Below are 21,037 nucleotides of genomic sequence, written 5' to 3' on the forward strand. Positions count from 1 at the left end.
TTATTTATTCTCTTCAGTAGATCTAATATTTGTAGAAATGCTCATATAGAGATAAATCTTTTCTAATTCCTTGGGATTTTATTATAGCAGTTTTCATCATGATGAATTCTTTCAGTATTTAAGAAAATCAATTGTCAATTAACTTTTATGGGGAATTATGCATTGTGATTAGTCATCAGTGGGGCATTATGGTGTTATTTGACAATTGTTATGAAAACATTCAGTAATTTGCTTTTATTATCTATCAAATAGCAAACACAAGTTTCAAAAATAGTATAAGCTTTGGAATTATAATTAGAGTATGCTTTATTTGGATTTTTTTATTACACAGTGTTACTGTTCAGAATTAATTTTTTTGTTTGAAGAAAATTTAATATATTATTTACAAAAAATAGATAGTTTACCTGGTTTTTGATTTATTTCTGTAAATGCTTAAAGAATTACAACTGCATTAACAAGATTAAAATAAGTAGATAATAATTCTAAGGTAAATAGGCTTGATTAAATAATGAATTGCTAAAAAAAATAGGGGTTTTTGTTCAAAACAAAGGATGGGTGCCTACAAATCTGAATTACCTGATAAAGTCTTGCTTCCCCTTGATTTGGAGGTTGGTGTTGCACTGCAGGATTGGTCCAAAGTTTATTTAATAATTTCTGTAAGCAACATCTATAAAACATTGATCCAACTTAGTAAATTCTGTAATGAAATTGTGTGTAACATTAGCAACAAATGTTTTCAAGTAAGTGAGAGCGTTATCTTCTTGTCAAAGAGCACAGAAAAAATAAATTGATACAAACCCAAACAGGTTCCTATGCTACTCTTCCTCCTTAGCTGTTGAGTACATCCAAGATCATCCTTACCTTGCCCAAATGTATTTATTGACCACAGCATTTATTGCTGAATATCCAAGTAGCAATAACCTCAAATATATGCCAGTTTTAAGAGTCTATCTGTAAGTTTTAAATGTTTTTGCTCGTGAGGGATGTTCTCACTGGCCTTTTCCTGTCTCATTTGGGAGATGGAGTGTCTGTGTCCTCTGGAGCTGGCTTGGCTCTAAGGGAGGCATTACAGTGGCTATTCAAACCTCTGGCTGCAGCTTGTCTTGGAATTATTGTGGCTTCTGTTCAGTGGAGTGTATTCAGTGTAGGAGGTGCATGTGCAATCAGCCTGCATAAACCTTGCCTCCATAAACCTTTTTCCACTGAAAGCTTTTCCACAGTAATAATAATAATAATAATAACAGCAGCATTACTGTGAACTGCCACCCACTGTATAAAGGGTACTTCACCCAAGGAGTCCTCAATAAATCTGCAGCAATCTGATGCTTAACCATAGATAGTGCAAAATGAAAGGCAGATTATTGGCACTGAGACAATTTCCAGTGCCACCGAGCTCCTTGAGAGAGCTGTGTGGGGTCATGACTGGCCCACCCTGTTACAGGATCAACCAGTTACAAATACTGTTGGAAAGAGAAAAAGAAACATGCAAAGCTAGAGTTGTCTTTCATCTGGATTTCCAGTGCCAGTTTCCAGCACTCTTCTGCTCTCTTGGGCTTCTCTTGAACCAGAGACTGAGCAGGAAGCTTTGAGTTCAAAATCCACAGATTGACCTTTACTCTATCAAACTTCTGTTGCACTTGTATTTTTATGCCTTCCCCATATTCTGAAGCAATGATAGCATGTGGAATCCACATTTCCTTTCTTCTGCTTTCCTTTTGTGGCTTGGTGATTTTTCTGCATGCTTTTTATCCCTTCTTTATCCTTTTATTTATTGTTGATTTGGGAAATCAAAATGGTGCATTGGGGATACTTAAGATAGCTGAGTGCTACCACTGAATGTCCTTCACCTGACACCAGAACATTCTCCTCTGCTCCCTCAAATGTTTTTTAAAATAACTATTTTTTTTTTTTTTTGAGGAGTGTTAGGGTCCTGTGCAGTCACAGAGTTTTAAAATGCTTCCCCAGCATCTTCCCACCCACTTACTCTCCTTTTCTGTGAGGGAAGACTCATCCATTTACAATTTACAAGCTGGGAAAGGAGCTGGTGTTAAATACTGTGCTGGCAGAAGGTATAGTCTGCCTCTAACAGATGTCTTTAGATTTCTGTCAATTACTTGTCTTGCTGAAATGTTCTCTTCTGATTTGTACTTCATGAAACAGGAGTTTAAAAGAATTTAAATTCAAGTCAGTCACCAATCAAATGTGTTGGTGCAAGTCTGTGAGGAATCTACAGAGTTTATAGAACCTGTGCAGAGGTGCCCTTACATAACCTTAATCTGTTTTAAAGTCACCCATGCTGTTCTGCAAGGAATTGTATTGCAAGGATTGCCATTCCTTGCCATCAGTGTCCTTCTGCTGGGGCTAAAGATGGCCATGGGGGAGAGGACAGGACTTGGAGCTGTGTCCTGACAGGAACTGTGTCACACCTGAATTGCCTTCCTCAGCTGAAGGGAAATCTGACTTGAACCATCTGAAGGATGTGTACAAGTGGAATGAGCTGGATATATCAAAGATTAGTACATAACTCAAACAGAAGTAAATTGCGCTGTACATGAAGTTTCTGTGGTTACTCTGAAGGGCATTACTGGGGAGTCAGAGAGTGGAGATGAGTGAGTGATGAGCTAATATCGCTCTAAATAAAATATGAAACAAGAATAATGAAAACACTGAGCTGTATGTTCTCACAGAGTTGGAAGAGTTTTATCAAAAACTACAATTAGTTGTCAAAAACATCCCTAAGCCAAGACTTTCTTGTATCATTTAGACTTCAAAGCAGTGTGTCATTCAGAATACACACTGCAGTGCAACTGGGAGGCAGCTTAGAAGATAATGGGAATAGCACTTTGAGATACTTAGATGAGAATTAAATGAGTTGCTAAAGATAACTTTCGTCAGGGACTTCAGTATTATTTAATTGTTGCAATTTATGTCAAAATAGAAAGCAAAGATAAATGTAGATATTTCCAAAAGATGCACAGAAACAAGAATTGTTTTGCAACTAAGTCCAAAGAAATAAGATAGGGACCAAAGATGTGCAGTGTTTGGCTTTTTTTTCCTCTTGTACCGATAAAGCTAATTACAAAAGAAAGTGAAGGAAACTGGTTTTGTATTGTCCAAACAAACACATTTTAGCTAAAAAGCATTCCATTAAAGCCCACTTGGGTAGAAACAGTGAAAAAGCAACACACAAGAAGCTGCCAAAAATGTTAATAGATTATATCTCACCTGGGAGAAACATACTGCTGATAAGACTACTGATGAATGAAAGACAGCTAAAAATCACAGAATGAGGCAATTTCTGCTGCCTCTGAGCTTTGTGGAAGGTAAATGGAAGGGAAAATGACTTTAACGTCATGAACATGATGGGAAGAATGCAGTCACAGATCCAAGAGATTTTTCATAGGTTGCTGAATCTTCTCTGCCCAAAGGTAGAGACTGTGCCTCTGACCATTCTGTGCTCAGTGGGGCTTTGGAAACTGGGAAATTGTAATTCATTACTGTTCATGGGGCATTTATTTTGCCTCTAAAGATTGAAGCTTCACAGCCCTGTTCTGTTTAGTATTTAAATGAGGCATATTTAGTCTACCATTGCACCTGTAGGATGTTTTGCCTCCTCCTGTGTGCTGTGCTTCGATTGCAGCAGCTTCATTTCGTGCTGACTTGAGATATCTTTGAAGATATTTATGCTTCCTTTGTAGAAAAAATGCTGGATTAATTAAGACAAACACTATTTCTGGGGACTTTGGACATGAGGGCTGCCTAATCCATAACCACAAGCTAGACCATGACTCCATGGTTTTATTGCAGATCTTCCAGGCTTTTCTTTACCCACCCGAGTGCTCCATCCCTGGGTGCCTCCCTGGGGTTGTGAGTGCAGCTGACATGAAAAGGGCTCAGAGTCACTGCTCACAGTGCAGAGCCTGTGGAGCCCCTCCTGCCTGAGAGAAGCTGATGGATGTGATGCCTGCTGGCATAAGTAGAAGTGTGTTTGCCTGGGAAATGAAATGAAGGAAAAGGCAGAGAGGAGATAAAATTTGGAAGACAAATAGTGGTGGAAATGCCAGCCTTTACTGACCTCAGTGAAACAGCCCAGAGATGGCAAGAAATTCAGGGTGGAAAAGCTGATGATTTATAGACTGCTTGTAAGAATGGCTCATATCTATTGCTGTGAATTCAAAGTAAGGACACATTATCTGTCAAAATACAAAGCTGTCCTCAAAAACAAATGTTTCTGAAAAATGATTGGCACAAGGCAAGGAGAGAAAAATGATCTCCAACAACTCTTCTGAGTGTCACTGTGATTAGGCCCCAAAATTATTGGATGAATTCCAACCTTCCAAAAGCTGATATACAAAATACCCTTGTAAATATTGAATGATAAATTTTGAACAGCCTGACATTTACTTACTTGCATGTACAATAAACATATATAAACACATAGGTAAGTTTTTTCTTTTCTGTTACCATAATGCAAGAATTTCTCTATCAGATACACAATGTCAGATATGCTTTGAGAGAAAATACCAATGCTTTGTTTAGCTGGAAAAAACCACAAATGTTTTGAAGCAGTTATTTATCTTCCTGGTCTGTATCAAGTACAGTGGCTAGAAAAGAGATCTTTTTATTTTGCACTGTTATCTGAAAAAGAGATATTAAAAGAACTGAAAACAAGAATAAATAGTCCAAGTAAAGCCATTTAAATCCAAGCATATCCAAGTGTGAAAAGCATTTAAATCCAAGTGTGAAAAGAAAACCATATTGACCTATATATGCAGTCTTTAATCAGACAGTTAAAATTGATGATGTTATAGAGGAAGAATTCCTGCTAGGTCAGAAGGTCAGAAATTTCATGCCACTCTAAGTACTTCAGTGGGAAATCTCAGCCACATCTGTGTGTGTTAAATTCTGGCTTGCACAGTATCTCAGTGTATTTTGGACCTTTGGGGTATCTACAGTCCCAGGCAAACTGCTGGAAAAGACACTTCAGCCCCTGATATTTTACTGCTTAATTCAAAACTGCAGTTCAGTTGGATCTGAAAATAGTGGGGAAATTCAGGTGTAGCCTGGTACAACTGACAGGCTATTATGTAGAGGGGACAGTTCAGGCTGACACCTGAAATGCTCTGTCACACTTGTTGCAAGCCAGATGGGAAAACCTCCAATTTTGGGTTGTTTTCAGATAGCAATGTGGTCTAAATGGTGCTGTATCCAGTCACCAGCTCTGTGAGTTATGCACAAGTATGGTTACAAATTCATCCTCCTTCTGGTCCCCACACTGACAAAAAGCCCTGCTGCTGTCCTGTGAAATAAAACTTTCCTCTTAGCTGCTTCTTGCTATTTCTTTAACTTCTACAAAGGTAGGCAAGGAAGGCAAATTTCAGTGCATGCCAAATCTACCCTTTCATGATATATATTCAAGTGGTTTATATTATAAGTTTTAACCATTTTTTTACCATTTTTAACCATTAAATCCCTGAACATATAAAATTTCCTGGACCTGCTAGGAAATGATGCATTTCTCAGAAACCCTTTTAATCATCCTAGGGCTGTGCAAACCAGCAGAGTTTTTCAAGAAGCTGGCACTTTTTCTTTGTAATGGGAGTTAGAGGCTGGCATTATCTCAGAGGTCTTTTCCAACCTTGCTGATTCTCATTCTGTGTATTGCAATTACTTGTAGATTATATGATGACTCTGAGGGGTATTTGGCGTTAACTTACTGCGTTATGTGGTGGAGTGAACTAGCTCAGTCCAACACCACCATTAGGTGCTTGCAGAGAGCTGTGCACAGAACCTGCATGCTGGTGATTTTTAATGTTGAATTTTTGCTAAAGGTGACTTTTACTGTAGAATTTATTCTAAAGGTAACTCAAATACAGGCTGGTGCTAAGTGCCAAAGCAAGACTCTTTTTTCATTTGTACTGTTTACCTCCTGATCCACCTCTGCCTCCATGAGTGTAACTTCTGCTTGGTGTGGGAGAAGATGAAGTCATTGTACAGCTGCCAATTCTTTGACTGACTGATAAAAGACATGAGCCATCAATACTCTGTTATGTTGTTAGAGGTGGAAGTTTTCTTCTTCTGATAATTCTCTGTTGCTTATAGGCAGAAAGGACACTCTCCTTCTGTCTCATGTTCCAAGCCCCTGTAGAAGTTGGGTAAAACCAACAAACATATGCATTTCCATTGTGCTTTGATTCCAGATTTGCTCATTTTAAATTTCTAATGTCATAGGGGGAAAAAGTGCATTTAGTAAACAATGTGGTACATTATGTTTTGATTATGCATTGCTAGAACAAGGCAATGTCATAATTTATGTCTTGAGGTTATTAAAATGTCATAATGCTAAATAGTTAATGAAGAAAATCTATCACAGCTGTGCCACAAAGGGGTTGCCAGTAGTGCTAAGACAATAAATGCCAACAGTTCTGTGTCTCTTTGAGCAAACCAAGTTATAATGTGTTGTTTCTCTTGGTGCTGCAGCATGTTAAACAATACAAGGACAACTCTAATGAGTCAGAAAAAAAGCCCAGATAGCTCAGAGACCTACCTCTGACTGAGGCTATAAACTGACACTTTTTAAAAAAAGAATTCAGCATAACACATGCATTCAGTGATATTTCCCTCAATTTTTTTCTCTCTTGCAACTTTGACAAGAGGAATGTTCTGTAATCATTTATTTCCTCCATTAATTTGTCCAGTTGCTCAGCTTCCCCTATTCCTGTATCAACTGTTCCATTCATTTTAACATTATAATTTATCCCCACAGATTTTAATCTTCAAAGTTATTTTAACATTTGATACATTGACAATGTTATAAACCATCCGTTCTTGTTTTCATGGGTATCTCAAATCCTTTTCTGCAGACCTGCTCCCTGGCTATTAGTTTCTATCACAGCACATGCTGACTTTGTAGGGTGTTACTAGTCCAGGTTATTTTTATTTCTAATCCTTTTTGCACCAAAGTTCCCAGCTGTACCCACACACATCCAACCACCACCACATCTCTCTTTGCAGAGCTCATTCTCTGCCAGCTGATTAACAAGCAGTGGGCAGTGCTGGACTCACAGGGTCTCACTGAGCTCCTCACAGCAGGACTCACTGCTCCAACAGGGAATTGCTGGTAGTTCATCCACCAGCGCTGCTTTGGGAACAGCAGTTCTCTACAACTCTCCCATTTATACCAGGCTCCTTAATAGACATGAGAATGTTTTGTGAGATGGTGTGAAAATCTTATTTAAAACTCTGGTAGCTACTGCTAATTTTCCTGTTCCCAAGGCCTGTTATCCTACTATAGCAACAAATGCGATTGCATTGACTTGATTTGTTCCTGATGAATCCATGGAGGCTATTACTTACCACCTTCTAGTATTCTAGCTGCTTACAAATAGGATTACAGCATTATGTATTTTAATAGGCACAAAATATAAATGAAGGCTTTAATAAATTGAAGCATCATTAATTTTGAAAATGTACTATTAATGCAGCTGTTTACCTAAGGGACCATGTTATGTATCACAACTTCTGTCCTACACAAATTTCCTGAACACAGCGAGCCTTGCTGAAGTGCTCAGGATCCCCTTTTCCTCCTCTCATTGCAAACACCACCAAGAAATGATGGCAATGGGTGTGGGAATGAGCAAACTGCTCCTGGCTGTGGCATTGCTCCCAGCCCTGGACTGAGGAGCAAGGCCCTGTATTAGCTGGGGCTGGAGATGGAAAGTTTACCCATTCACCTGAAGTTTATCAGTTTGGTCTGACTTCTCAGTTACTGCTGTTTTGCTAAGTTGCTGGAAAATAAAAAAATCTCCCTTTAAAACACAAACCCCTAAAGCTGGGTAATGTTAAACAGAGCTACTGGTTGATACTTCTTAGTTATTGCCCTTGTTTCTCATGCCATGGTCCCCTCTAGAACCTGCCAGACTCTGGGGATGCCTGAGAGTCAGAGGCAGAACTGGGAGCTAATGTAATGTTGCACTGCAGCTCAAGTGTCCACTGTAACCACCCACCCACTCCTGGCTCCTTGGCAGTCAAGGGCTCCTCTGGGTGGGCCTTTTGGGATCCAAGTCAGAATCTGGGTCTTTATGCCTTTAACTTCACCTGCCTGAACCTTTATTTACTTGTCCCTTTGCTTCAGCTGCAGGAGCTTTGTGCTCTCTGGATCCATTTGAAGAGAGGGAGAAAGCAATCTTTTCTTTCATATGGCACAAAGAAAAATATACTTTAGAATTAATATCTGCATGCACAAAGGATGTGAGTTGTTCACCAAAAAGGCTGCATACAATGGTTTTCAATTTTTATTGACCGCTACTTGCATAGATTGTGACAGTCCCTGAAATGAATGACACCCCTATTGTCCAAGTGGAGTCAGACAGAACCCTCCTCACTATATCCACAGAACAGTATTATGTCAGACCACATTGTAATCTCTGGTTAGTAATGTTTAATTCTAGCAATCTGGGTTTTTTACTAGTTTATTGTGAATAAGCTTTTATTATTTGCATCTTGAAAATTCTCTCAGACTTTTCTGTAGTTTCTGAGGATTTTGGTTTCTGTTCTGCGACTGAGGGAGTACATCAGTGCAGGACAGAAATACTTTCATACTAGTGGTAAAGAATGAAAAGGAAACACAGTATGGGATTGGTGTCTTTTTGCTTTGTTCTAAAAACAGTAAATCTTATTTCTCCTGTTCTACATGCAATGAAACACCAGCTCTGTGCTGTATTGGCAGGACCAATGCTGGCTAAAACATCTCTTCGTGGATTTGTAGCTCAATGCCTTTAATCAGCAGCCCTTCAGGAGGGCTCTGTGTTCTGGGTCTGCTGTAGCATCTCCTTGGCTGGACACACTAGGAATGTGTACACAAAGAAATACACTTTATTGTAAGTCAGAAACAAGTGCTCACTCCATGTTTTTATTGAAATTGAACACAGTATTCAAGCATTGTCTGGTTGAGAATCTAGACAGGTAATTTCTGGTTTTACAGTATGCTCAGTTAACCCCTCTGGTGTACATTCCCAGGAACATGAAGTGAGCAGGCACTCCTCTCTCAGCCAACCACCACCGTGTCATCCCCAATGAACTGGTAAGTTGGGACCTCGAGGTTTAAGGGCGCGGGGCCTTTCCTGATCCTGCCAGAGGCGTCGTAGTGGGAGCCGTGGCAGGGGCAGTAGTAGCCGCCGAAATCGCCCGAGTTGGCAATGGGGACACAGCCCAGGTGAGTGCACACCCCCACCAGGATCACCCACTCGGGCTTCTTCACTCTGTCCAGGTCGTGCTGAGGATCCCTCAGCTGGGACAGATCCACTCCAGCCTCCTGACTGATCTCTGCCTGGGTTCTGTGACGCACAAACAGGGGCTTCCCTCTCCACTTGAAAGCCATGTTCTTGCCTTCTGGAATGTCAGACAGCTTGATCTCAATCTTGGACAAGGCCAGCACGTCAGCAGAGGCACTCAGGCTGGAAATGAACTGGGTGACGACATTCTTGGCGACGTAGGCTGTTGCTACACCTGTGGCTGCAGTCATCAGGTAGGAGAAGCCCTTCCTGGAGTCGCTGCTGCCCTGGGAGGAGGCGTTGGCATCCTGCACCTCCTGGCGGCGGTAGGCAGAGAAGTCAGGGACGGCCACATCGTTGTGGACACAGCGCACGCTGGTGGGGGCTGCACGGGAAAGGACAGCACGTGACACCACTGCAGGTACACCACACTGCCATGCATCTGAAATGGTACCTTCTTACTGCTGTTCCTGGAGTAACAGGTAAAGGTTATTCCAAAGTCTGGGTAGGAGTCCGTTAATTAAGCGTTTTGATTTTATGTTGTATGAAAATGGTTTTCAGAGGGAATTTTTGGTAGATTAACAGGTGATCTGTGAAACTGGTTTCCCTATTCTTTGAAAAAGGAACCTGATCAGGGTGCAGAAAATCTGTGAGAAGTTTTGGGCTTCAAGGGGAAAAAAGTGAACTGTTTTTTCAGAAAATTTCAAGAAAAAACTCCACTAGGATACCATGACTAGCTCAGAAAAGACAAACCTGTTTTCCATTCAAATGTTTCCTTGAAAAGAGCTGCTAAAAAGAAAATCTGATGTAGTGAAGTTTGCACATAGGCAGTGTAACACTTTGTGTTATTTTTTGTCTGAAGTAACTTCTATGCCTTTAATAGTATTAAGTGTGTGGTTAAAGATTTTTAAAATTAAAAATATCAGGCATCCTCTTTCATATTAAATTGTTGTCTTAGCTAAAAGCCACAGTAAATAATTTCAAACCTTCAGTCCCCAAGCTCACTTTTAAAAAAATCTAGGGATAAGGCTAACAACTATCCAATTTCAAGTGGGATTCCCCCATCAAACCTGTGTGTTCAAGTAACAGGATATGAAGGATAACTAAAAGGCCTCCCATGAATTTCTCCAGCACAAGAAATCTGCTTCCTCCACTGAAAATCTGTAAGCCAAAGAAAAGAGCATGGCAAGGACAGAACATACTACTTGCCAAAGTACAACCTGTTACTTGAAGAGTATTATTTAGTCTTTATATTTTCTAGCAGTTGGCACAAAGTTAACAGATGTCTCAAAGTACTTAAGCTCTCAGGGATTTATATGGAGTACAATGAGGATAATAACTACATTTATATACAAGTAACTTAGCATTGAGAAGGTAATTGCTAAAGGAGTTTAACTGCAAGGAAATTAAACTGAAAATCGAAATTCTGAGATAGTGCTCCATACTAAGTTATTTCAGTATAAGACTTAAAGCATTTATTAACATGTAATATGACTAACTTGTACAAAATTTGCTATGCTCATTGAAAAGCATGTTTGATGTTAACTGAAATGTAGAGCACAGCTAAATGTCAGCTATGTCAGTTCCAGATTTGTACAATTTTCACCTGAACCAACCCTTTACAGCTGAGGGTCAGGTGAAGTACACAGCTTTAACTGATACCGAGCATCTTCAGCACGGCACTGCCCTCCCAGAATTAAACGTGTGTGCTCTCTAGCAGCTGAAGCAGCACGATCCACCAGTGGCAGCTGCCGAGCCCTGTTCGGCAGGGACAGCCCGGCCCTGTTAGGCAGGGGCAGCCCAGCCCCGGCCAGAGGTCGGGTTCTATAGAACACCTCGCTGTCACTCCCTGGCCGATGATTTCCCGACCCGGGTCAAACACTCGGTGTGTTATCGCTGCACCCCTCTGTTCTAGTGCCCGCAGTTAGAAACCTTTCCCAATGGCAGAATTTAGCTGGATTTTCTCAGCGGTAAAACAAAAATCACCGAGTTGTTTCCCTCAGCGGAGACATCCCGACCCGCCAGGACACAATCCCGTGCTGTCCCTGCTCGGGCAGAGGTGACAGACCCCCTGTGTCCCTCCAGCCTGCCCATTCTGAGTCATTTGAAAGGAGGCTGCCATTCAGGTGTCCTTGAGCAAGCTCTGTAGCTGTAAGTGCGAGACAATGACAGCGGTGACAACCAAACCAAACGTTTACAAACCCCAACCGGCCCGAGCCCCCGCAGCCCGCCCGCCTCCTCTCCCTCCCCCGCGGACCGGACCCGGCTCTCCACCCTGGGCCGGGCCGGGCGGTGCCCGGGAGCGCTGGCAGGGCCCCCGCTGAGCCCGCGGCCGTGGCAGTCCCGGCTGACCCCGCTCTCCCGGCCCTGCCCCGCCGCTCCCCCGGCCCGCACCGTTCAGGCTGGCGCTGACGACGAGACCCCCGCGGGCGGCGCGGCCGCTCAGGGACTCCCGGCAGAGCAGAGGCCGCTTCACGTCCAGCGGCACCTTGTGTTCGCGGTGCGCGGCGGCCGGGACGAGCGGGCGGAGTGGGCCGGGCACGGCGTGCGCGGCGGCGGACACGAAGGGCGCCAAGGGCCCGGCGCGGGCGGCCACGGACAGCATGGCGGCGTCCCCGCGGCGACCTTCCCCGCCGGCGCGCGCAGTCACGCGTCACGGCGCCGCGGTGACGTCAGGCGGCGGCGCGGGAGAGTGACGCAGGCGCGGAGCCCTGAGGGGAGCGGGCGCCGTGAAGGGCTGCGGGGATGCGGCTCCTTTGCCTCGCCTTGTTCCTTTATATTTTTAAAAATTTTTTCCCCCTTTCCTCCACCTTTTACCCCTTCCACCTTTTACCCCTTCCCGTTCTCCGCGCTGCAGTTCTCCCTCGGGCTGTTCCCTGTGGCCCTTGGGACGGGCAGGCCGTGTGCTGCAGGCCTGAACCGCGGTCCCTGCGGGGTTAAATCAGGGTGGGCCAGTTGGGGAAGGGTTTGTGGAGCGCTCTGGGACACGCCGGGCTCCTGCCCCTCCCCTGCAGGACACGGCTCCTGAACACAGCGATGTGACCCCGAAACACCTTGGAGGGCTTCACGTGTTTTTTCATTGCTATTCTTAGGATGTGATTTTGAGCTGTGTAATAGCAATACTTAGAAGAGAACGATGTCGGTTCTAGGACGACACACGCTCTTTATCATTCTGTTTTTTGTGCACTGCGAGATTTTTGCCCCTTTTAGTTTCTTTTTTTCTCTTAGCTTACTCATTTATTTTTTTCTTCTTTTTGTCTTTGGTCGTCCTGGACTAGTTTCAAGTTGGGGAAAAGCTTTTTTTTTTTAGCTTATCATAAATTGGTTGAGGGATAGATTTTACTTACAGTTAGAGAATTCAAAGTGTGTTTGACAGCAACCGAATCCACTCTAGGGGTTGTTCTGGGGTGGGGGTTAATTACAAGGGAGCAGTAAATATTTCACATAAATACATCATATAGATATATCACTCTGGGCTAAAGGAGAGAACCACTCTTCCACTAATGACTGGAGCAAATAAATAAATACCTGTTGTGGTTTTTTTGTTGTTTTATTTCAGTTTTGAATTTTTTTGCCTTATATTTGTTTTAGTTTATATGTTTGACTTGTTGCAGCTTCCAGTGGTAAGATTTAATTTGTTACAGGTGAACACACTGATGGGTGCATACCTGCTCCAGTCAACCCTTTTAACCAGTTCAAGCTCCTGAAAATCCCCCAAAATGCAGGACAAACTTGACACAGAGATGTGTTTGAAGACATTTAGGCTGAACCATCCTCTAGAAATCTCACGGCAATTTCCCAGCTGCCCAGCCCAGTCCGTTCATGCAAGGCTGTGAAGCTTTAGTGGTTCATACTGGCTCTATGAAGAACTATTCTTTTGAAATTCAGATCTTCCTAATGATATTGCTACTAAATTATTTTACGATTGTGCATTAAAACCTTCCCCATCTATGTAGAATGGTAGTTTAAGGACTGGCCTTATTAAGATTTATTTAAAGGGTTGACTTTCTCATTTTCTTTTTAACTGTTAACTGTACTGAAATATGGTGGTTCTAATTAGGTGGGATGGATCATTCCAGTCCCAGTACTATTGATCTATAATTTATTTCTTTCCCAGCACGTTTGTGACATCTAAGCCTCAGCAGATAATGATTTACCCAACTCAGTTCACTGTTCTATTGGTAACTGTAGTCACTGGTGATACACTAATTAAAGGACACCATAATAATATTCTGTAGCAAAGGTAACTTATAGAAACTGTGGGGGCTAACACTCAATAGATGGGTGGGGATAAACAGTGTTCAGGTTGAGAGGGCAAAAAACTGGGAAGGCCCTTTTAGCAGCACAAGTTTTATAATCATCATTTAGGAGGAAAAGAGCTACAGGAATGTGATATTTTCAATTTCCAACAGATTATAGAATTATGACCATAGAGTCAGAATGTGCTGAATTGGAAGAGACCCATCAGATCATTGATTCCAGCTCCTGGCCCTGCACAGGACACCCCGAGAGTCCCACTGTGTGCCTGGGGGGTTCTCCAAGCACTGGCTGGGCTCAGCCAGGCTTGGAGCTGTGCCAGTGCCCTGAGCAGCTGTACCAGTGCCCAGCCACCCCCTGGGCTGCCCACCTTCTCCTGAACCTCCCCTGGCCCAGCTCCCAGCCATCCCCTCAAGTCCTGAGTCACGAGAGTGAAAAGAGCTGGTCCTGCCCTCCTGTTCCACCCTGTGAGCTCCCACCAGACCTGATCCCAGCTGAACAAGTGCTGGTACAGCTAAAGGAGATATTTGGTGGTTCACGTGAAAGTGAGGATTTGGGCTGATATTTATGGAAGGGTTTGTTAACAGGTGTGGGGTTTAGGGGTTGTCTGTTGTTTTTTGGGTGGAGTTTTTTTAAAGATTCTGAGTTTTGGCAATGATGCAAATTTTGACTTTGCTAACCCAGCTCAGCTGTTTGGCAGATATGGCCTCATCCCAAACAATATATTATTCTGACTTGAGGGCAAGGGCGGGGGCTGTTTTTAGAGATATCTGGCAAAATCTGCTTGCTACTTGTGGAGCTTTTTGACAAAATGAGGTACTGTGATGGAACAGTAGTTATAGGACAAGAAGAAATGGAAAATTGAAAGAGGGGAAATAGAGGTTGGATACCAGGGAGAAATTCCCTACTGTGAGACACCAAAACAGGTGTCCAGGGAGGCAGTGGATGCCTCAAGCCTTGAAATGTCCAAGGCCAGGTTGGAAGGAGTTGGAGCAACCTGGTCTAGTGGGAGGTGTCCCTGAGCATGGCACATGGGACAAGATGATCTTTAAGGTCCTTTCCAATTCCTTAATGTTCTTTCTGTGATTATTTGGGAAAGAACAGTTGTAAATTTTTTAAAGACTTAAATCTGAATTCAAATTCCAGTGTGGTTAGAACACAAAATATTGAAATATTACAGCAAAAAGAAACTAAATTCTGTTATCAGATTTCAAAAAAAAGAATAACTTGAATTTTAAAAATGACTAAGCAAATTCTGGTGTGTAGGTGTTTCTCTGAGAAATGTTGTTCAGATTGTGTAACTGAGCATCAATGCTGAGCATTTGCCAGCTGAAGATGAAAGTAAAATGCCAGCATGTCATTGTGTAAACCATCCAGACAGATCTCTGAGATTGTTTTTGTGCATTCATACAGACATTAGCCTCATGTAAATTTATGCTGCTTAATGTTCCTGTCCTCCTAAAGTTAAAAGTTCATTTGCATCAATACAAAAGCTATAAGATGTCAGGGCTGCAGCATTATGAAGTAGATGATAAGTGTTGTAATGCTTTTGGGTATGTGTAGTGCCTTTCTCCATGCAGAAGTCATTCTTGTGTTTGTTTTCCTTAGAGATAAACTGCAGAACTTGGATGGCTTTTTGCTAAAATGTTGGTCACCCCAGGCAATTTGATCTCACCAGAAAGTTATCTTGGAGTTCTTTGCCATCTTGCATCATTTTTATGCCCTGAAAACTCAGTGCTACTAAACTTGAGACTTCAGGGCTTACATTTATTTCTTGAATTGTTGATATTTTTTTTTCTTCCTGAGTAAGCTTGTTCAGAAATAAAAAACCAAGAAAACAAATAAACCACCAAACTTTACCTGTGGAGCATTGTTAGTACAGCAGTCGTTGTTCAACTGCTTAGATAAGTGCACCCTACTCTGGGAGCAGCTCCAAATGTCTGCAGTGGTTCCTTTGCAGAATTAATGTCCCCTACAGTGATTTTGGTCTCGTGGTGTGGCACTGGGGGACCTGTCATACACGTTTGAAGATAGATTTGTGTATGCAATACAGTTTGTTTAAGGTTAATATTATGGGGACCCTTTAATAGTTAGACTTTCTTTGAAGGTTCTTTCAAGTTGATCTATCACTTTGAAAAGTCACAGGGTGTGATCTAAAGGAATATATATGAAATGTGAGGAATGAAAATGGACAGTAAAAATGAGGGGGGGGAAATCTAGGAATATTTGATTGGTCAAACATTTCTCTCCTGCTACTCAAATTAGTAGAAATAATGACATCTCAGTGCTATAGTCTAATCTAAATTCAGGTCTTTTTCAGTCAAGGAAGAAGTAAGTTCAGGTATCATGAGGGAAGAAGAGATGTGCTGTCAGCTTTTTACTACTCTTTCTGTAATGCAGGGGTGATCAGCAGGTGTTCACAGCAGCCATCTTATTCTAGATCTCTTACAGCCCTGCTCAGTAAGGTCAAGAAAAATTGCCTGCAGCAGAAGGGCATGGAATGTCTGTTTCTGACAGACTTGCTCTCAATATTTGGTGTATAAAATATTAAAATAAGGGATACATACAATGAAAGCGTACTTCTCTACTCTGCACCAAAAAAAAAATCTCAAAGCAAGCATGTGAAGCATTCCATTGGGCAGAAAGAATGGGATTTTCTGAGTCAGTTGTAGAGAGAAAGGAAAAAAACCCATTGAAGGAAATTAAGTTTAAAAGACCAAGCCTAAGATCTAAGATTACATCAAACATTCACATAATTGTGACATGGACAAAAAGAGTCATATACATGTGAAATGGATAAGAGCTGCTCACACAAATCAGAAATGGCACCAAAAGGTGTCTGACCAAGCAGAAGCCAAAGGCTAGATGAGAACTGCCTGGAGCAGCATCAAAGGCTGCTCAGCAAGGCAGCAGCTAAAGCCTAAATGAAGTTGCCTGGAGCATCATCAAAATGTCAGTTTGAGGGAGAATATTTTCTCCCTTCCTCTTGTTTTCTCTCTTACATTTCATGAAAAATCCCTGACATTTCTTGAAGGGCATGTGGTTGACTCCTATCTGGCTTCCACTATTATATATTTGCTTTTTATAGCACCTGAAGATGGAAACAATACTTTTCAGCTTCATGACCATTTTTGACTAAAATCTGAAAGGCTGAACAAAGGAGAGTCCTGGCTTCTTTGCTTTGCTTATGTATTTCTTGCAATTAATGCATTTGAAGAACTCCATCTTGTGTCTGCTGCCCAGCTGGCAATGTTTGTGGGGCTGGGAACAAGAAATTCTCCCCAGAGCTGGGCACAGGGAGGGATGAGGAGTTAGTGCCACTTCCCAGTGTGCTGAATGTCACTGCCCTGCCTTTGCTTGGTGAAACCTCAGGTGTTGTTTAAAGCTTTAGCTGTACATGCTGTAACAGCTCACTCTGAGATTGATAGCAGATCTCTCACAGTTACACAGTTGAGTACAAAGCTTACAGAAATAGAATATTTATGACATTTCAGAGGGCCATAAATTGTTTTTTCAGAATAACCATTTTCCTAGGACTACAAAACAGAACCAGGGAGGGGAATAGTAGCACTTGAGCTAAGCTTGTTGCTTGATGCAGGCCCAAAAATCTCACCTGCTACTATGTATGTAGATATGCCCCTATGAAACCTCAGTGAAGTGGCAGAATAAGGAGGTTCAACCCTTAAGGAGTGACAAAGGAAATCACTTTGTCTCAATTTTATGGTGTACAGTACAGATCTTGACCATTGTTGTGCTCTCCTGTAAGCCTTTCCCTGATGCAAGGTTGCTGAACCTTGGCTTCAAGCTGCCTTTAAACCAGTATAAAGCAGATAATGGCAAAGGAAGAGCTCTTTTTGTAATGCTTGGAGCTGTTGGCAATCCAGAGCCACGCCATTAAGAGCTAATGCAGTCAAAGTGTCCCCATGTCATAACTTTGTCCCTTTCCTCCCCTCACAATTGCTGTGCAGAGGCTTTGCCTGGAGCCTTTTCCCAGCTGGATGCTGCAGTGGAATGGAGCTGGTTCTGCAGGAACCTGTGCCATGTTGCAGTGTGCATTCCTGCATCTCTGAGCTGCATTGCTGCAGGTCTGTGCTGCTGCAGGGAACAGCAGCACCTCAAAACCACCCTGCTGACAACCATGAGCTGGGCCTGCCCTCCCACTGCAGCTTGAGCTCTGGGTATAACATATATTACCTTATCTGGTGATCAGGGTGACCTGTGCCTGTGCTGAGCCAACTGCCCTCTGTCACCATCACCTACATCATCTTAGGGTTATCTTTAAGCACCTCCTTCAACTATAGCTTGTGGAAACTTCCCTACAATGCAAAATATTTTTTTTAATAATCTACTTTTTTTTTGTGTATGTGTGTGGTACCTTAATTTTCTGTCCTTTATACAGAAAGAATAAATAAAAGCCTTTTCCTCTCTTTTTTGCTTAGTTACAAGAATAATTATGCTACTGAGGCTGCTCCTAATGGCTCCCAGTGGAGTTACTCCAAGTTTTTAGATTGGCTATATTTCATATTTTCATACTTTTAGTGACCCTTGGTGCAAGAAGTAGACATATACTAATGAAATCTGCTGAGGCAAACTTACAAAGCATTCTTTACTGAGCGAAAAGTCAGAATAAAATATGGAAATAATTAGAAAACTTTTTTAAAGTTAGGATGAAACGGAGTATTATGAAATACAAGAATGTTTTAAAGATTCACACCAAACGTTCCTACCAGAAATTACAGATTTTTCATCAGAAGTGATGCCCACCTTCTCCTGCTCTCCAACCCAAACCTCCCCTGGGTCAGCTCCCAGCCACCCCCTGGGCTGCCCACCTTCTCCTGAAGAAGTGATAGGAAAAGAAAATCCAGGTATCTGGTGGGTGATCAAAGCATAATGGTGCACTGTGTGTGTTAAATAGGTCGGGGGATACTGGGATTTTCACCTTGAGATTTTCAGCAGATACAGGAAATAGTAATTTTATCATACAAAGCCCCTGCCCATGTAAGTAGAAAGTTCTTCCTGAGTCACTGAATGTGTAAATGTTTTTCTCAATTTGGCCAACTTACTTTTCCAACCAGTTCAGAGAATGTCCCTCTGTGGATCAATCTCAGGGATATCAGATGATAATCTTGGTTGTTGCAAATTGCTGTGGAATGCTTGTTCAGTTAAATAAACAACTAATCAGAACTGAGCAGTGCAGTCGAGAGCAAATACCCTGATTTCAGTTCTTGAAACACATCCCTGTGTATTTAGCAAAGGAAGTCAATGTGAATAAAAATGTAGATTATGTTTCAAAGCTCATTCAGAAATAGCTAATTGCAGAGGGTTTGTGCTTTTCTTGGGCCAGGTATGTGGGTTAGTTTAATAATGTTGATGTGGGTTTGTCTGAGAAGAAAAGTGCAAAAAGGGTGATTTTTGCAGTGCTTATGTGAATGCATGTTTATAATTTTGGCCCCTGCATTGCTGTCAGTGGTAACTCTGTGTCTTATTAAGCTATAAATTATTATTAAACAATAATTAGATTAGCTAGAATAAGGAGGCCTGGTACTGCCTTTCAATTCATCAGTCCATTTTTTTTTGGTATACTGCAACAGGCTCTTCATTTTTCTTTGTTTTTTTCACTTTAGTTATTGCAGTAATGCTGAACAGTTGCAAAGTGTGTCATGGCATTGTGGTGATGATGGATTTTGTGATTTTGTGAAGGAATTTTAAATTTTCCCTTGTTTACTGAAGTCTGAAAAGACAGAAGAAAATGCAGTATAAAAAGGTCTAGTTTCCAGTGTCCTTCTCAAATTCTGTGTCATGTTTAAAAGAAATATATTGCTGCCTTTCCTTAAAATTAAAGAGCATAAAGAGGTACCAGAGGACCAGGTGAAGGTTGGCAGGCAGTTTACAGCCCAGAATGGAAGCAGTGTAAGCTCAGAGCTCTCAGTTCCACTAATCCCAGGCAGATTGGTTCCTTTGCCATCATTAGCTTAAGTGGGGCACATACAAAATCTTTACAAAAATAACACAACCTTCTTTACTATCAAGTATAACATGAAAAGAAAGCCATGAATGTGGTGTAGCAGGCCGAGCAGTAAGTTATTTGTTATCTCAATTTAAAATACATAATATGGCAGAGCTCAGAAGTTGTCATGTGCTCTGTCTCAGCTCACTTAATCTGTTGCCAGACACAGCAAAGAAAACTTGGGCTTCCAAAATACTGCTTTGTATTTTCAGAATTTCACTCCAGGGACACTATAAAGCAGAAAAGCTTTTAAAAGCATGAACAGGGTGATTCTGTTTAGTTCTTTAACACAACGACATAAGCTTCACTGAAATGCCTTCCTCAGGTTTGTCTGTGCAGGAAAATTGACCTCAGTGCTGGAATGCATCCCCAAAGTAAGGTACAGCTCCCAGTGATCACCTAGAGTGGATTTGTCAGCCACAGTGGGGACAGCTCTGACACTCATTGTGCTGCTGCTGGTTGACTTCTGTCCACAAGGTCACATCCATGAGATAAGAACTCTGTGAGAAAAGAGGAAGTCAGTTCAGCTCTCAGAGCAGACTCATTTGATAATAAAAGCCACTTTAGCCTGGAGTAATGAATAAATTATTTATTTAAAAAACAAGACTGCTGGCACAAAGTCAGCGTTGATTCATAAAGCAGTGAGGGCCCATGAGTGACATTTTCTGAGGAAGGGACTTGCCTGTTATGGCACAAACAGTTAAAACTGGCAGAACATGAGTCTGAGTGGAACAGAAGGGATGCAATAAAACCATGGATCCTGTAGAACATACTAACCAGGTTTCATAGGAAAATGCTTATGGCACCAAAGTGACTGAAAGAAAAATAAAGCCATATATTCTGATTGCACTGTTAAAATCAGTAAAATCAACCTGATTCCATAACAGCCTTGTCCTTTGTTCAAAGGAAAAAAACCCCATTACTTCATTTCTAAAAGTGTAGTAAGGCAGGAAATAATGGACAGGTGAGAACTTCCAAATCTTAGAATTTCAGGGGTGTGATCTGAAGCAGATCCTGGGGAAATGGAAGTGATGAGAATGTGTTTGTGCTCAGCAGCATATCCCAGGATTAGAAGTGGCTGCATTTCTAGGGTTGATGCTGTTCTTCAAAGTGAAAGATGATTATTGAGAAAAGTTTCTGTGTGGTTTGTGGACTCTTTTCTTGGGTGTCTGGCACAAAGCATTTTTCATTTGTTACAATAGCTTTTATTTATTTGTAGAAACAGATGAACTGTCTCTACACTGAATTTATTCTCTGGCAGAAGCTTCAGTACAGTGTAGTAGTTACACTATCATGCCCAAATTTACTTTCCCAAACAGAGAATGAATAGACAAAAATAATGTTAGAGTTCAGAGCTATTTTTGCACTTTATATAAAACATAGGGAATACTGGATCACTGATTCACATTTTGAAGGCAGTTCTGGACTGGCTTTTTTTCAATACTCTGCTTCACAGCAGAACAGGTTATAAATCATTTTATGGATGTTTATGGACTCTCCC

General features: G+C 41.7%; 1 protein-coding gene across 1 annotated transcript; it reads right to left on the reverse strand.

Annotated features, from left to right (window-relative positions):
• Positions 1-8,891: 8,891 nt before the first annotated feature.
• On the reverse strand, positions 8,892-11,920 carry LOC135452869 (cytochrome b-c1 complex subunit Rieske, mitochondrial). Its single transcript, XM_064723354.1, has 2 exons — positions 11,667-11,920; positions 8,892-9,657 (listed from the first exon to the last, which is right to left on the reverse strand). The coding sequence occupies exons 1-2, from the start codon at positions 11,875-11,877 to the stop codon at positions 9,047-9,049; spliced, it is 822 nt and encodes a 273-aa protein (XP_064579424.1). The 5' UTR covers positions 11,878-11,920; the 3' UTR covers positions 8,892-9,046.
• Positions 11,921-21,037: the final 9,117 nt, after the last annotated feature.

Source organism: Zonotrichia leucophrys, chromosome 11 (genome assembly GCF_028769735.1).
Source record: "Zonotrichia leucophrys gambelii isolate GWCS_2022_RI chromosome 11, RI_Zleu_2.0, whole genome shotgun sequence".
In the NCBI taxonomy this organism is placed as follows: Eukaryota; Metazoa; Chordata; class Aves; order Passeriformes; family Passerellidae; genus Zonotrichia; species Zonotrichia leucophrys.

What these genes read in the sequence shown, in the direction of transcription:
- LOC135452869 (XM_064723354.1), bottom strand. Translation starts at nt 11,877, where the DNA reads ATGCTGTCCGTGGCCGCCCGCGCCGGGCCCTTGGCGCCCTTCGTGTCC. An exon ending in CGTCAGCGCCAGCCTGAACG is followed by an intron (nt 9,658 to 11,666) that starts GTGCGGGCCGGG and finishes TTTCCCGTGCAG; the next exon opens with CCCCCACCAGCGTGCGCTGT.